The 16,194-nt window shown below is 41.9% G+C and overlaps 1 protein-coding gene across 1 annotated transcript in view; it reads left to right on the top strand.

Moving 5' to 3' along the window:
• Nucleotides 1-3,533: 3,533 nt before the first annotated feature.
• Nucleotides 3,534-16,194, top strand: part of LOC124859379 (inactive phospholipase D5-like) — a 77,095-nt gene continuing 64,434 nt past the window's right edge. The window contains exon 1 of the mRNA XM_047352134.1: nt 3,534-3,900. Coding sequence (XP_047208090.1) covers nt 3,895-3,900 — 6 coding nt within the window. The 5' untranslated portion in view covers nt 3,534-3,894. The remainder of the gene's footprint in view (nt 3,901-16,194) is intronic.

Raw genomic sequence — 16,194 nt, 5'->3', positions numbered from 1 at the left:
AAATGTGCACCTCAACTCTCCTGTTTCCACCAGAACTGTCCGTCGGGAGCTCCACAGGGTCGATATACAGAGCCGGGCTGCTATAGCCAAACGTTTGGTCACTCATGCCAATGCCAAACGTCGGTTTCAATGGTGCAAGGAGCGCAAATCTTGGGCTGTGGACAATGTGAAACATGTATTGTTCTCTGATGAGTCCACATTTACTGTTTTCCCCACATCTGGGAGAGTTACGGTGTGGAGAAGCCCCAAAGAAGCGTACCACCCAGACTGTTGCATGCCCAGAGTGAAGCATGGGGGTGGATCAGTGATGGTTTGGGCTGCCATATCATGGCATTCCCTTGGCCCAATACTTGTGCTAGATGGGCGCGTCTTGAGAACCATGTGCATCCAGTGGTTCAAACATTGTATCCTGAAGGCGGTGCCGTGTATCAGGATGACAATGCACCAATACACACAGCAAGACTGGTGAAAGATTGGTTTGATGAACATGAAAGTGAAGTTGAACATCTCCCATGGCCTGCACAGTCACCAGATCTAAATATTATTGAGCCACTTTGGGGTGTTTTGGAGGAGCGAGTCAGGAAACGTTTTCCTCCACCAGTATCACGTAGTGACCTGGCCACTATCCTGCAAGAAGAATGGCTTAAAATCCCTCTGACCACTGTGCAGGACTTGTATATGTCATTCCCAAGACGAATTGACGCTGTATTGGCCACAAAAGGAGGCCCTACACCATACTAATAAATTATTGTGGTCTAAAACCAGGAAAAAAGTTCAAGGGGTGTAAATATTTTTTCAAGTTTTTGTACGTCTGACTTGCTGTCAGCCATATCAATATTATTTTGTGTACAAAACCGGGGATCAAGCACGTTCACTTATAGTTTGTACAGGAAATTTGGCAAATTTAAGACACAAACTTTAGAAACTTCAGTCATCCAACTATTGAATCTAAAGCATCATATAAAGATTATCTTTTTTCAGTCTTCCCTATATTTTCCAAAGGTTTACTCGATTCTTTATAGTGTTTTTCGTAGTTTTATTGCCAAAGTAGTAAAATTACTCTAATCATCAGGGTGTTGTAAGATGTCTGGTTCCAACTATGAAACTCATCCGAACAAAACTCAAAACCACAAAAAACAAGTTTACTGTCCTCCTCTACACTTTTGATTGGTCCCATATGAAGTAATAAATATGTGAGGTACAGTCTAATTCACAATAACTTCAACTGCTCTTGCAGGGGTGATTTACAGTGGTGTAAAAAAAGTGTTTGTCCCTTACAGATTTCTTCTGTTTGTTTCAGTCACACTATATTGTTTCAGATCATCAAATTAACTTTAATATCTGAAAAAGATAACTTTATTTTTCTAATGGTGATTTCATATACTAAAGGTTAATAGCTATCCAAACCAACCCGGCCCAATGTGAAAAGTAAGAGACCCTAAAGCAGAGCAGAATTCATGATTATACCAAATACAGCAAGTTTGTCCAGGTCCTGAAGCAGCAAGGCAGCCCCAAACATCACACTACCACCACTATGTTTGATTGTAGGTATGGGGTTTTGCCACAACTTCGAAACTCTTACACTTTTAGTCCTTCATTTCACAGAATGTTTATTAAAAAATACTGAGGATCTTCAAGATGTTTCTTTAGAAAATGTAAGATGGGCCTTTATGTTCTTCTAAGCCAGCAGCTGTTTTCACCTTGAAACTTTCTCATGCATGTCATTTTTGCCCACTCTATTAATGTTGAATCATGAACACCAACTTTAACTGAGGCAAGTGTGTCCTGCAGCACTGGGTTCTTTTGTGACCTTCTGGATGACATATATAAGCACTTAATAACTCTTTTGAAGGTTCACCACGGTTCCATGCTTTCCCTTTTTGTGGATAATGGTGTTTCACAGTAGTTCACTGGGGTCCCAAAGCCTTAGAAATGGTCTTGTAACCCTTTCCAGACCTATAGACTAAGAAAGTAGAGTATTTTACCCCAGTTCTAAAGTCCTTAAACTGGCTCCTTGTTTATCAGAGAATATACTTTAAAATACATCTGTTAGTTTATAAATCACTGAATGGCTTAGCACCAAAATACATTAAAGATTTGCTGTCTTTGTGTCAACCTTTCAAACCACTGAGGTCCTTTGGTACAAGTCTACGCTGCATCCCCAGAACCAGTGCCAAACATGGGGAATCAGCATTCAGTTCTTATGCTCCATTAATCTGGAATAATATTCCATAAAACTGCAAAAATGCTGAAAAGCCCATTTGTTAAGAGCTGCCTATGCCTGTTTTATTTAAACTATTACACCTTTTTCACTTTCCTTTACACTGCAGTGTACTTTCTATATGTTTTGTTTCCTTATGTTTTCATCATGTAAAGCACTTTGAATTGTCTTGCTGCTGAAATGTGCTATACAAATAAACCCGCCTTATCTTGCTTAGTATATTGCCTTGAATTTGTTTTGATTACAGGTCGATGCATTACCTTATAAAATCTTTAAGCCTACTTTATGTTGTTAAAAAGGTTTCTGTTCACTTTCCTAATCCTACAGTAATCAGGACTTTCTATGGCTAGTAAAATTTTACCGAAAATGTCATAAATCATAGTTAATTCGTGCTTTAACAAAAGGCATAGTTATATTTTTTGCTGGTTTGGACAACTTTTTTCCATTAATAAATTAAATCAGAATCTGGAAGTTTTTTTTTGTATTTACTCAGGTTATCTCTGGTTGATTTTCAAATTTGTTTGATTATCTGAAACATTTAAGTGTGACAATAAAACAGAAGACTGCTATAAGGAGGTATATGCTTTTTTAACAACAAAGTACATTAAGCACTAAAACTTAAATGTTTGTCCTCGCTCCACACGACTTATTCCAATATTCTTAACGATGCCTAACAATAAAGTGAAGTAGCCCCCTCTATTGACCATTCTGAGTCAGCACACAGCTGCAGAGTGGGCATCTGTGTAAACAGAAGCTCATTTGAGTTTTAGAGCACTTTCTGATTATCATTTCATAAAGGAACGGGCAACTATTTTAGCAACTATTTGCAGTACATCTGTAACTGATGTCATCAAAAAAAAACAGGAACCCTCTTAGTTTTTACCTTTTGCTTCTCTGTTTCAGTTGCGTAATGCAGTTTTGCTGATCAGAAGCTGTGTCTTAGAGCTTTTCAGACATTAGCAAATACATCCATACTGTGTTTCATTTAATGACAGAGAAACATGCACCAAAAGGTGAGAGGAGACAAGCAGGATGGATGTATGGCTGGACTAGGATCCCTCTCTTCCCTCCCCCCTTTATGGGTCTGTGGGGGTGAATAGGGAAATGTGAGCCTACTATTAGAGGGAGAAGAGTGGCAAGATAGCCCCAGGAAGGGAGGGAAGGAAGGCAGGAAGGATGGAGGGAGGGAGAATTAGGAGAAGGTGGACGAACATTCGATATAGTGAGATGAGAGGAGAGGGAGAAAGTGAGAGACACACTGGAAGGAGAAGGGAGAAAAGAAACAGGAAGAAAGGAAGAAAGATAGATAGATAGATAGATAGATAGATAGATAGATAGATAGATAGATAGATAGATAGATAGATAGATAGATAGATAGATAGATAGATAGATTAAATTTGTATTCATATAGGTGCATGAGACTTTGAGAAGGAGAGGCACTTCATTTGTCTTTTTGAGCCACACACTCTTTTCACACACATACAGATGCATTTACAAACAGCAACACAGTGATTTGTGCTGTGCGGAGGGAAGAAATCTCCTCCCCTGTGACTCCATGGTAAAAGGTGGGAGTTAAGGATCAGCAGGCGTAGACAGACTCTTCCTGCTTCTGTTGTCACACACCAAGAGAAGCACATGTGTTTGGGAGCAGAGAAACAACAGAGCGAAACATCATGAAGGTGAGCTTTGCATTTTTGGTGTTGTATTGTGCATCGCGTGGCTTGGTGTAGAGTGGATGAGAAAGTGATAAGTCACTAAGTGTAGAGAGCTCGCGGACAGATGTGCTGATCTGTGACTGTCTATATTACTGTAGCAGGTTGTAAAGATGCATTGTAGTGTCCCTGCTTGTGCTCATTTCACTGATGTTATTAGAACATATCTTCATCTCTTTTCAGTGTGTGTCCAGCCACGTCAGTGTACATACCAGTGCAGAGAGCCCTGTATTGGTTTATACTGTTTTATTTTCAAGCTGGGATATTTTGCTGTGACATGTTAATGGGGCAAATTTGGAGATGGAGATTTTTTCTGTGAAGCTATGAAGTGTATCTGACTCTGGGCACATGTATAGCAATGCAAATTAAATTGATGATTTTGCTTTGCTATATTTCTTCTCATATTCATCTGAAAATGTGTGTTTCAAGGTGGGATAATATAGATAGTTAATTTTTTTAAGTTTGTTTACTTTCCTCTAACAATTGTGCTTGCATGTTTATGATGCAAGTTTAAAATATCTGGTCATGAAAAAAATTTGACAATATGGAAATTATTATTGTCAGGGGATGGATGCCGTGTTAGGATTTAACGAGCCTTAAGTATTAAACTGCACCACAGGATATGCATGGTTTCATGTATCAGAACCATAAAAGGGCTGAGTGTTACATTTACTCGTGAATCTCTCAGCGCATAAACAAAAAAACTACAGGAAATTCTTCAGAAAAATATTTAGCTTGCAGTGTTGTATTACCCTCCTTCAACATGTATGCCAGCTGAAAGCAAAACATGACTTTAAACAATTTAAACTATTCTAGTCAGAAGTTCATATAAACCTATCATGAGCTGAAATGTCATGTTTTAGATACCTATTCATACTTAATGGGTCTCCTTATTTTCATTTAAATTGTAGATTCTCACCAAAGGCAATAAAGCTATGAATGAACACACATGGAATTATATAGTAAACAAAAAATGTGAACTCTGAACATTTTTATATTTTAGATTCTGCCAAATAGCCCCCCTTTGCTTTGATGACTGCTTTGCTCTCTTGGTTTTCTCTCCATGGGATTCATGAGGTGGTGACCTGAAATAGTTTTCCAAAGAGTCTTGAAAGAACTTCCCAGAGGCTCATTCAGAGACAGCCAAAGTTTAATATTTCAGTCATCACAGCAATATCACTTTAAGAAATATAAAACATAAAGCATATTTAAAGTTCTTTTACTTGTTTTTGCTAAATAATTGCATATGTGTTCATTCACTGATTTGAGGCTTTTAGTGAGAATGTATGTACAATGTAAATAGTCATAAACATAAAAAAAAGCAATAAATGAGAAATAGTTCTAAACTTTTGACCGGTAGTGTATATATATATATATATTTCCATATATTCAATTTCAATTTCAGTTTTATTTATATAGCGCCAATTCACAACACATGTTGTCTCAAGGCACTTCACAACAGTCAGGTTCATACATTCCAGTTAATCCTAACCATTGAACAGTGCAGTCGGAGTTAGTTATTTATTCAAATTGGATAAAAAGTTTTTCTATCTAAGGAAACCCAGCAGATTGCATCCAGTCAGTGACTTGCAGCATTCCCTCCTCTCGGATGAGCAAGTAGAGACAGTGGACAGTCACTGGCGTTGACTTTGCAGCAATCCCTCATACTGAGCATGCATGTAGTGACAGTGGAGAAGAAAAACTCCCTTTTAACAGGAAGAAACCTCCAGCAGAACCAGGCTCAGTGTGAGCGGCCATCTGCCACGACCGACTGGGGGTTTGAGAGAACAGAGCAGAGACACAAAGAGAACAAAGAAGCACTGATCCAGGAGTCCTTTCTATGGGAAGGAAAAGTAAATGTTAATGGATGTAGCTCCTTTAGTCGTTTCACCTAGAAAGAAAGAACAGATAAACTCTGAGCCAGTTTTCAAGGTTAGAGTCTGAAAGAGAGCACATATAATTAGTTACAGTAAAAGCTCAGTCAATTTCCATGTCTAGGAGAGAGAAAGGGTTAAACACTGTAAGACAGGGCCATGTGGATCATCGGTAGAGGGTGAGCATTAAGTTGTTGCCAGCAGAAGCTCGGACGATGCCCCTCTCCAGAAAGGTGTCACAGGTAGACACAGAGCCCGGCCAGGTGTAGCTTCTAGGAAGAGAAAAGAGAGAACAAGGTTAAAAGCTGAAATAACAGCAAATAATGCAAAATTGGAGAGTAGTGTGAGAATGTAGCAAAGAGGGTGAAAGTGGTCATTATGTCCTCCAGCAGTCTAAGCCTATAGCAGCATAACTACACAGATAGTTTCAGTTCAGATTATTTAGTATTAGTGTTTGACTAATACTGAATCCACTTGGTGCAAGGAATTAGTGCCAATGGCAGCTAAACAGCACCACAGCATGATGCTACCACCACCTTGCTTGTCAGTTTGTACAGTGTCTTGGGTCTCTAAGTCTCACTTTGTCATTTAGGACAATTAGCTCACCTTTTCCTGTCTCGCCACAATTTTGTTTGTCCAGAAAACATTTAACTTGTCCTTGAGGGAAGCTACAAACGTTAGTTAAGCTGGATAGTCTTAGGCTTGGAGTGGAAGATTCTTTCTTATTTGCTTGTTCCAAGTGTATGGTGATGGTTACAAAAGTTGTGTGGGTGAGGTAAAACTTGCTGAGGTATCTATTTATTTAAATATTAGTGGGGATTTACATGCTGGATATACTGTATATTTGAGCCATTCTACATAACATTTTGGATTAGAGACATTTAAAATATAAATCTAAACTTGTGCATTCATGTGTTTAAAACAAATGTTTTTAATTTTTTTTAAATCCATTGATGTTGATTGTTGTAGGATCCTTCCACCCCAAAACAGCCCAAAAGCAGCATACCATGAGCGTTATGCCCACAATGAGTCTGTGCACAATTCTCGACCAGAACTGCATGGCTAAATAATTATTATTGCACATTTTATAAGTATGTATTTTGTTTATGTATTTCTTTAACTTATTCCTAGGTTGTATAGTGTTCCTCTTTGGATTGCTTTATAGTTTAAAGAAATGCATTCAAAAGATTTATATCACAGGAAGGATAACTATAAGATAAACTGTCAAAATTAATCTTGTTTTTCCAATTACTGCTCCCAAATGTGTGTGCAATTACCTCATTTGTTTCAAGAGACATAAAGGCTGCATGTCTATAAGAAGAGGTAACTCATCCAAAACGTTTCATTTATTATTGAAAATCCAATTACTGTGTAATAAAATTGGCTAATGCCTTCTGCAGAAAACAGGATCATTAAAGCACACTTTTATCAAAACTCTAATCAGAGAATGGAATGGACTCAGTCACCACAGCATGAACTGAGCGGCTCAGCAGCTGTTTAAACAAAAATCACTGATCAGTCCACCATACGTGACTGAGACCCATTTATCTGATTTCATGCTCCCTTTGTCTTCTGGTGCCATAGGTTTGTTAGCGTGCAGAGCTGACTGTAGCCTTGAGAGTGGACTGCTGTTCAAAAAAATAAAAAAAATGACATTGTTTGACTTTTAATAAGACCGCCTAGCTGTAGGGAGCAGCAAGAGGAAGAGGATGGAGGACAGACAGAGAAAGAACATTTGGGGTAATGATTTAAGAATCAAATGCTGCAAAATGAAGAAATTATAACCACAGAGAAATGGAAATATAGTTCAAATGCTGTTTGGGAACAGCTCAGATTTGAAAACATTTTTAGATAAACTGAGAGGTGGACCTATACAGATAAAAACTGACCACAATTCCAATCACCAGGAAAACAACATAGCATGAGAGAAACGAGAGTTAAAACCAGACAGACAGCTAACAGCATGTTTTTGGGGGTCCTGCCAAAGTACCAGTAGGACTGGTTGCGTTGAACTACTGGTTCAAAGCAACCAGTCCTACTGGTCACTTTAAACAGATTTTTGTGTACACAGCACACATAATGTTTGCATTAACAGGTAAAGATTTTAGCAGCTGAACATCAGGGTTCAAGCGAAGCATGTTGATGATGATTATTCTCTTTCTTTATCTGCACTGCTCTTCTGAGAAAAGCAGGATGCATGCCAACTCAATTACACAACAGAGACCTATAGAGACTGCTTGACATATGCATACTTACAGTGTACTTAAATTTACAGTTCAACATTCAGTCAGTCATTTTCTACCGCTTATTCCATAGTGGGTTGCTGGGGAGCTGGTGCCTATTTCCAGCAGTCTACGGGCGAGAGGCGGGGTACACCCTGGACAGGTCGCCTGTCCATTGCAGGGCAACACGAACTGAAACGTATTGAACTGCTGCACTGTGATTTCCTGTTTTACTATTTGTGTTAACAATCAGACAACCAGGTTTACTTCTTAAAGTGGTCGGTGAGTGTATTGTGAAAAGACAAGATGTATAGGGCATTCATGTTGTGTGTTGTTAAGAAAATGCCAGTGATCAAATACATTTGTCATCTGCATACAAAGTTACACCCTGGACATCAAATTACATAGAAACCTGTTTATATTTTCTTCTGGATCCTAGATAGATTTCAAATTTGACTTGCTGACACAACTCTTCTTAAATTACATTGACTAAATGAAAACTCAACCATCTTATTTTCTGTTAGTTCAGCAGCTGGACCTATGACAACACAATGCAGTTGAACAGTAAACATAAAGATTAATACAAAAACAGAAGCTGATGAGGCTCATAATAATGCTAAAAAGTATCTTACAGGGACTTTTTAACACATATTGGTTAAGTTGCAGTCTCTGAAGTAACCCCTTATTTCGGTTTTATATGTAATTTAGAACATTTTAAAAGAAAAAAAAAGATATAATCAGATTCTTTGAGAAATCCCTATAGATCTGAGACAGGATTGTAAATGGAGTCTAAAATATTACTGCAAGATTATTATTGGTCCAGGTTCCCCAAATAGCTTAGCAAACAATCTCTGCACAGATTTGCAACACAAGGAAAAAACACACAAAACACGTAGGACATCCTTCACAACCTGTGTGTCTCTGCATGAACAAAAACAATGGATTGATCCCAACTGCAATGACCCTCAGGCTGCCTTTAGACATTTATGGAGGCAGCAACTCAGTATGGACCCACGCGTGTACACACACACACACACACACACACACACACACACACATACTCAAACTGAAAAGAAGTACTGACTCTGCACTTTGAACAGACACATTATTCATCATCCTGTGCTAAAAAGGGATTATCCTGGCATAACAGATGACACCTCTCTGAACATTACAAGATCTTAGCAGAGAACACGCTGTGTTATTTATCAAAGCATTATTAATTATGTGTCTGATGTGAAGCAGAGGGGGAGCTGTGGAGAAAGTGTTGATTCTTTATTGGTCAGTGTTTGAGGATATATCTACACGTCTAACTCTACAGTCATGCACAGCATATGAGTCTCGTTAAACATTACATTTTATGGTTCTGCAGCTGTTGTGTAAAAGATAGATGCAGAGAACTATTTTATAGCTGTGAGTCCTGTGTGTCCTTGACTTATATTTTTTGGGAAACGGTCCAAACAAATGTTAAAGTTAATATAATTTCTATTTGAAACAGTTCGACAAAACATTTTTTTCTCATTAAGCTTCTTTCACTGATCAATTAAGCACATTCCTTAAACTTTAGTTAACTTATGTAAGTCCTGCCTACTGAGAGATGATTAATTTGAAATAAATAAAGTAGGCACAAGAAAGCAACTGTTGGTGGGCAGATCTGTATTATAGACATTTTACACAGCAACCACTTTGACTTTTCCTTGGAGAAAAAAATACTAATACCTGTACTGCTATAAAAGGGTGGCTTCCATTGCCCATATTAGAACCCAGAAAACCATCATAAAGAAGTGACAAACATTCCATTGTTTTTCAAAGGAGATACGTAATTTACAGTTCTTTAAAAAGGCTTTAGTGTCACACCCTTTAAGACTAATTTGCTTATGGATGATAAGATGTCATCTGCAGACCTGAACTGTCAATTGCTGCACACAAAAATTTGATTATTTTCCTGCACAAAAATGACATATGGTAAAAAAATGTTTAATGCTAAATTAAAAAACATGCTACAGAACAGGATATCAGTTTCAAAGACAAACACTTCGTATATCAGATTTAACATAAATAAATTTTTAACAGGTCAAAGAGCACAAAAAGGGATGTTGAATGTTGCAAAACAAGGTTGGGAATGAGTGCTATCACAAGGCTGATTGTGTATTTGGTATAGCCTTTCATGTATTTTGTAACAAAAAAAGTGATGAGGAAAAGTTCCTAAAACAAATGTAAAGAAGTCAGAACACAATAACCCAAGTTAATAGGAGGAAGGCACGTTAGAATATGGGCACAGCAGAAAATAACTTGTAAAACAGAATAGGAAGTAGTATCCCCGGGGAAGACCCAAAGCTCGCTGAAGGGACCTATATATCCCATCTGGCCTGGGAACACCTTGGGATCTTCCAGAATGAGCTGGAGGGTGTCACCCAAGGAGAGGGATGTCTGGGTTTCCCTGCTGGACCTGTTACCCCCACAACTTGATCTTGGATAAGTGAAAGACAATGGATGAATGAATGGAAAGGTGTAGCAGAGGTAAACAAATTAGATCTAGTCTTAAAAAGGCCGGAAAAATCAAATACAAATACTGAGGTTCAACACAACAAAAATCCTGTGACTTTTACTTATGGTTTAAGTATGGTTTTATTTTAATGGGTTGTAGAAGGAAGTAGACAAAGTGTTTTGTTTTTCTGACACATCAAAAAGGTCCAAAATCTTGACTCAGTTATCTTAAAGTTGGCCCCTCTTTCTCAGTTTTATCTCTGCCACTAAACTTCTTGATATGCCAGTTCATTACTGCAGGCATCAACATCCCTGAAGGCTGCATGAGGTATGCAGCAAGCTGACCGGCTACCAGCAGCACGCCACAAATTAAACTCACATCTACTCAGCTAAAAGTAATAATAAGCTAATAAAATATCACCAATTGTATAGACAGTTCTAAAATAAAAGATATGTACCTTTATAAGCCAATGATTTAACAGACTATAGTTTTTCGTTGTCCAATGAGCTAACCCCTCCCCATGTCTAAAGGGATTGCTCAATCCAACTCTCCATCCAACGGGTCCGGACTTCCCTAAACCTGAAAGATCTTACTAAGCAGGTTTACTGAAAGTTCTGTTTAAGCTGGTGTCGGGAAATGACTCGCCTAGGCTCTGACAGCCTTCATCTAAAAGTCTCGCCCTTCTTCAACTGGAGGTCCGGGCGACTGAGTAGCCTATCGCAGTCATCCCTACCTTCGACAGTCACTTTTGTTCACGGCTGCTCATTCCCTAATTTACAACTGGCTCTTGGTATATTGGCTAGGTTAATTTTAGTAGCTCAGCACGAGCCCCAAGGGCGCTGTTTTAACAAACTTGACTAAGGCAACCTATAAAAACCTCCTAAAATATCTTAGAACCAGGCAACAAAACTTTTTACCACCAATGAAAAACCAACAATACGGTGACTCAAATAATTGAATGTCCACGATTTAACTAGAATTTTATATGCTTTTTTAATTAGTAATGCTTTTGCAGGGGTCAGTAACAGCTTAAATTCGGCAATACAAAATAATTTCAATAATAGAAATGAATTAATCAACTCAACCTGTCTTTCCCTGATGCTGAAACTAGTGGGTATGGAGAGGCTTTGAAGACGGAGGCTCATCCATGCACCTGATGGAGAAGAATTCTTCTGGTAACAAAGAGTGGTTTCTTGAAGGGAATACGACCTAATCTTCAGGTTTCTTCCTTTAAGTGGCAGGCACTGATGCTCCAGACTTTGATGGTTGATGGGCTGTCTCTGTTCCTTTTCCATCCAAGCTTATTTTCTCCATCCGATCTTGTTCGCTGGTCTTCTGCGAGGAAACAACCCCGTTTCTGCTCTCAGCATTGTTTTTATAGCGCTTGATGCCTTCACCGGTCAGGCCCTTATTAGGCTTCTTAGTTATTGCGCAACCTATTCAGCTCAGCTTCTTGATTATTGCTCAATACTTTAGTCATGGTCATTGTGACCTACTGATTCTGCTTCTCAGCCTTGGAGATGCCAACAATAGCCCCGCTGGTCTGTAGTCGCATCCGCCCTTCCTCCCGTTAGCATGCAGCTGGCTCTCGTCCCTCCTTGTCATCCTCCAATTTTTCCCTAATCTGCTCAGTTTTAAACTTTACACAGTATTACACATTTCATTCTTCAGCTTTCAGCATTTACTTTAAAACACCATTGCAAAACCATCACTTCATTCTTTTTATTAATGATTTACAAATGATTAATGTTATATTTCTTTCATATATAGCTGATTGAGAATGTCAAACCTTAATGTTTTTCCTCTAATTCTCAGTTCTTAATCACATTTCAATCATACATCTTTTAACTTGTTAATCAAAGATTATTAATTTTATTCAATACATGTGAAAGAATATGAAATCATCATACATCATTTCTTTGGATATACTTGTTTATATTTTTGCAAAAGATAAGACAGATAACATGTGGCAAATAATACGTGGCTCAACACAGGCCTCTCCAGTCTCTCAGCTCCAGAATATCAGAACATGTTTGTTTCACTCCCCACTGCTTCAACTGTGTGTTTTAATAATTATTGCATGGATTACACATAAGGATATAAGGATATTTATTGTAATTTTTGTGGAGTTAACTGTGAGCAGTTACTAAATGTTGCATGGATTACATGGAAAGATCTCACCTTATTTTGACAAGTTGCATTGTTGTTTGATCATAAATCAGTAGGGTGTTTTTATCTAAATGTGACTCCAACCTCAAGACTCAATGGAAAATCCTATTTAAGGGAAAAAAACATGTGTTGTTTCTTCCATATTTTAATAATTATTTTTCATAAAATGAAGTATTTCACTCTCCCCCAGTGGGCCCACCACCTGCAGGGGGAACCGTGAGGGACCGGTGCAAAGAGGATTGGGTGGCGGACGAAGGTGGAGACCTCAGCGGCCCGATCCCCGGATGCTTAGGCTGGCTCTAGGGACGTGGAATGTCACCTCACTGGGGGGGAAGGAGCCTGAGCTTGTGTGGGAGGTCGAGAGATATCGACTAGAAATAGTCGGGCTCGCCTCCACGCACAGCGTGGGCTCTGGAACCCATCTCCTTGAGAGGGGTTGGACTCTCTTCTACTCTGGAGTGGCACACGGGGAGAGGCGGCGGGCTGGTGTGGGTTTGCTTGTTGCCCCCCAGCTCAGCCGTCTCGTGTTGGGGTTTACCCCAGTGGATGAGAGGGTTGTATCCCTGCGCCTTCGGGTTGGGGAGAGGTCTCTAACTATCATTTCAGCCTACGGGCCAAGTGGTAGTGCAGAGTACCCTGCCTTCTTGGCGTCCCTGTCGGGGGTGCTGGATAGTGCCCCTCCCGGGGACTCCATTATTCTGCTGGGGGACTTCAACGCCCACGTGGGGAACGACAGTGACACCTGGAGAGGCGTGATCGGGAGGAATGGCCTCCCCGATCTGAATCCGAGTGGTGTTTTGTTATTGGACTTCTGTGCTAGTCACGGATTGTCCATAATGAACACCATGTTCAAACATAAGGGTGTCCATCAGTGCACTTGGCACCAGGACACCCTAGGCAGGAGGTCGATGATCGACTTTGTTGTCGTATCATCAGACCTTCGGCCGCATGTTTTGGACACTCGGGTGAAGAGAGGGGCTGAGCTGTCCTGGTGGTGAGTTGGATCCGCTGGAGGAGGAGAAAGCCAGACAGACTTGGCAGGCCCAAGCGCATAGTGAGGGTCTGCTGGGAACGCCTGGCGGAGCCCTCGGCCAGGGATGTATTCAACTCCCACCTCCGGGAGAGCTTCGACCAGATCCCGGGGGATGTTGGAGACATAGAGTCCGAGTGGACCATGTTCTCTGCATCTATTGTCGATGCTGCTGCCCATAGCTGCGGCCGTAAGGTCTGCGGTGCCTGTCGTGGCGGCAATCCCAGAACCCGGTGGTGGACACCGGCAGTAAGGGATGCTGTTAAGCTGAAGAAGGAGTCCTATCGGCTGTGGTTGGCTTGTGGGACTCCTGAGGCGGCTGACGGGTACCGTGAGGCCAAGCGTGCTGCGGCCCGGGCTGTGGCAGAGGCAAAAACTCGGGCCTGGGAAGAGTTCGGTGAGGCCATGGAGAAGGACTACCGGTTGGCCTCGAAGCGATTCTGGCAAACCGTCCGGCGCCTCAGGAGGGGGAAGCAGTGCTTTGCCAACACTGTTTATATTGGGGGCGGGAGACTGCTGACCTCGACTGAGGACATTATCGGGCGGTGGAAGGAGTACTTCGAGGATCTCCTCAATCCTGCCATCACGCATTCCGTGGTGGAAACAGAGGCTGGGGACTCGGGGTTGGACTCTTTCATCACCCAGGCTGAAGTCACCGAGGTGGTTAAAAAGCTCCGCGGTGGCAAGGCTTCAGGGGTGGATGGGATCCGCCCTGAGTACCTCAAGTGTCTGGATGTTGTAGGGCTGTCATGGTTGACACGCCTCTTCAACATTGCGTGGCGGTTGGGGACAGTGCCTCTGGACTGGCAGACTGGGGTGGTGGTCCCCCTTTATAAGAAGGGGGACCGGAGGGTGTGTTCCAACTACAGGGGGATCACACTCCTCAGCCTCCCTGGTAAGGCCTACGCCAGGGTATTGGAGAGGAGAGTCCGACCGATAGTCGAACCTCGGCTTCAGCAGGAACAGTGTGGTTTTCGTCCCAGCCATGGAACACTGGACCAGCTCTATACCCTCTACAGGGTGCTCGGGGGTTCATGGGAGTTTGCCCAACCGGTTCACATGTGTTTTGTGGACCTGGAGAAGGCATTCGACTGTGTCCCTCGTGATGCCCTGTGGGGGGTGCTCCAGGAGTATGAAATCGGGGGCCCTTTATTAGGGGCCATCCGGTCCCTGTACGAGCGGAGCAGGAGTTTGGTCCGCATTGCCGGCACTAAGTCGGACCTGTTCCCAGTGCATGTTGGACTCCGGCAGGGCTGCCCTTTGTCGCCGGTCCTGTTCATAACTTTTATGGACAGGATTTCTAGGTGCAGCCAAGGGCCGGAGGGGGTCTGGTTTGGGGATCAGTGGATTTCGTCTCTTCTTTTTGCGGATGACGTGGTCCTGCTGGCCCCCTCTAGCCAAGACCTACAGCATGCGCTGTGGCGGTTCGCAGCCGAGTGTGAAGCGGCTGGGATGAGGATCAGCTCCTCCATGTCCGAGGCCATGGTACTCGACCGGAAAAGGGTGGCTTGTCCTCTTCAGGTTGGAGGGGAGTTCCTGCCTCAAGTGGAGGAGTTTAAGTATCTCGGGGTCTTGTTCACGAGTGAGGGAAGAATGGAGCGGGAGATCGACAGACGGATCGGTGCGGCTGCCACAGTAATGGGGGCGCTGTGCCGGTCCATTGTGGTGAAGAGAGAGCTGAGCCGAAAAGCAAAGCTCTCAATTTACTGGTCGGTCTACGTTCCTACCCTCACCTATGGCCATGAACTTTGGGTCATGACCGAAAGAACGAGATCACGGATACAAGCGGCTGAAATGAGCTTCCTCCGTAGGGTGGCCGGGCACTCCCTTAGAGATAGGGTGAGGAGCTCGGCCATCCGGGAGGAGCTCGGAGTAGAGCCGCTGCTCCTCCACATCGAGAGGAGCCAGTTGAGGTGGCTCGGGCATCTATACCGGATGCCTCCTGGACGCCTTCCTTGGGAGGTGTTCCAGGCACGTCCCACCGGGAGGAGGCCCAGGGGACGGCCCAGGACACGCTGGAGGGACTATGTCTCTCGGCTGGCCTGGGAACGCCTTGGGCTCCCCCTGGAGGAGCTGGAGGAGGTGTCTGGAGAGAGGGACGTCTGGGCATCTCTGCTGCCCCCGCGACCCGGTCCTGGATAAGCGGAAGACGACGAACGAACGAAGTATTTCACTCTGTTTATGTATGTTATAGAGTGTTTAATGTATATAACAGTGGAGTTTTATGTCACCTTTTGTTATGATTCGTGGGTGTTTTTGGGTTTTGTTGGTCTTATTTCACAGTTGAAATTTTGAATCATGTTTTTGTTTATTTTTCTGGTCATGTTTTTGTTCATGTTTTGTCAAGTTTGGTTTTTGGATCTGGTTATGCTTTCGTTTCATGTTTTTCTAGTTATGTTCCCATTAGTTTGTATTCTTGAATTCCTGTTTTGCTCAGTCACGTTTGTTCTCTCCTGTCAATTAAGTTTATTCGGTTCACCT

Source organism: Girardinichthys multiradiatus, chromosome 22 (assembly GCF_021462225.1).
Source record: "Girardinichthys multiradiatus isolate DD_20200921_A chromosome 22, DD_fGirMul_XY1, whole genome shotgun sequence".
In the NCBI taxonomy this organism is placed as follows: Eukaryota; Metazoa; Chordata; class Actinopteri; order Cyprinodontiformes; family Goodeidae; genus Girardinichthys; species Girardinichthys multiradiatus.
The sequence above is the reverse complement of the archived record's forward strand: the minus strand, read 5'-3'. Positions and strand labels throughout refer to the sequence as shown.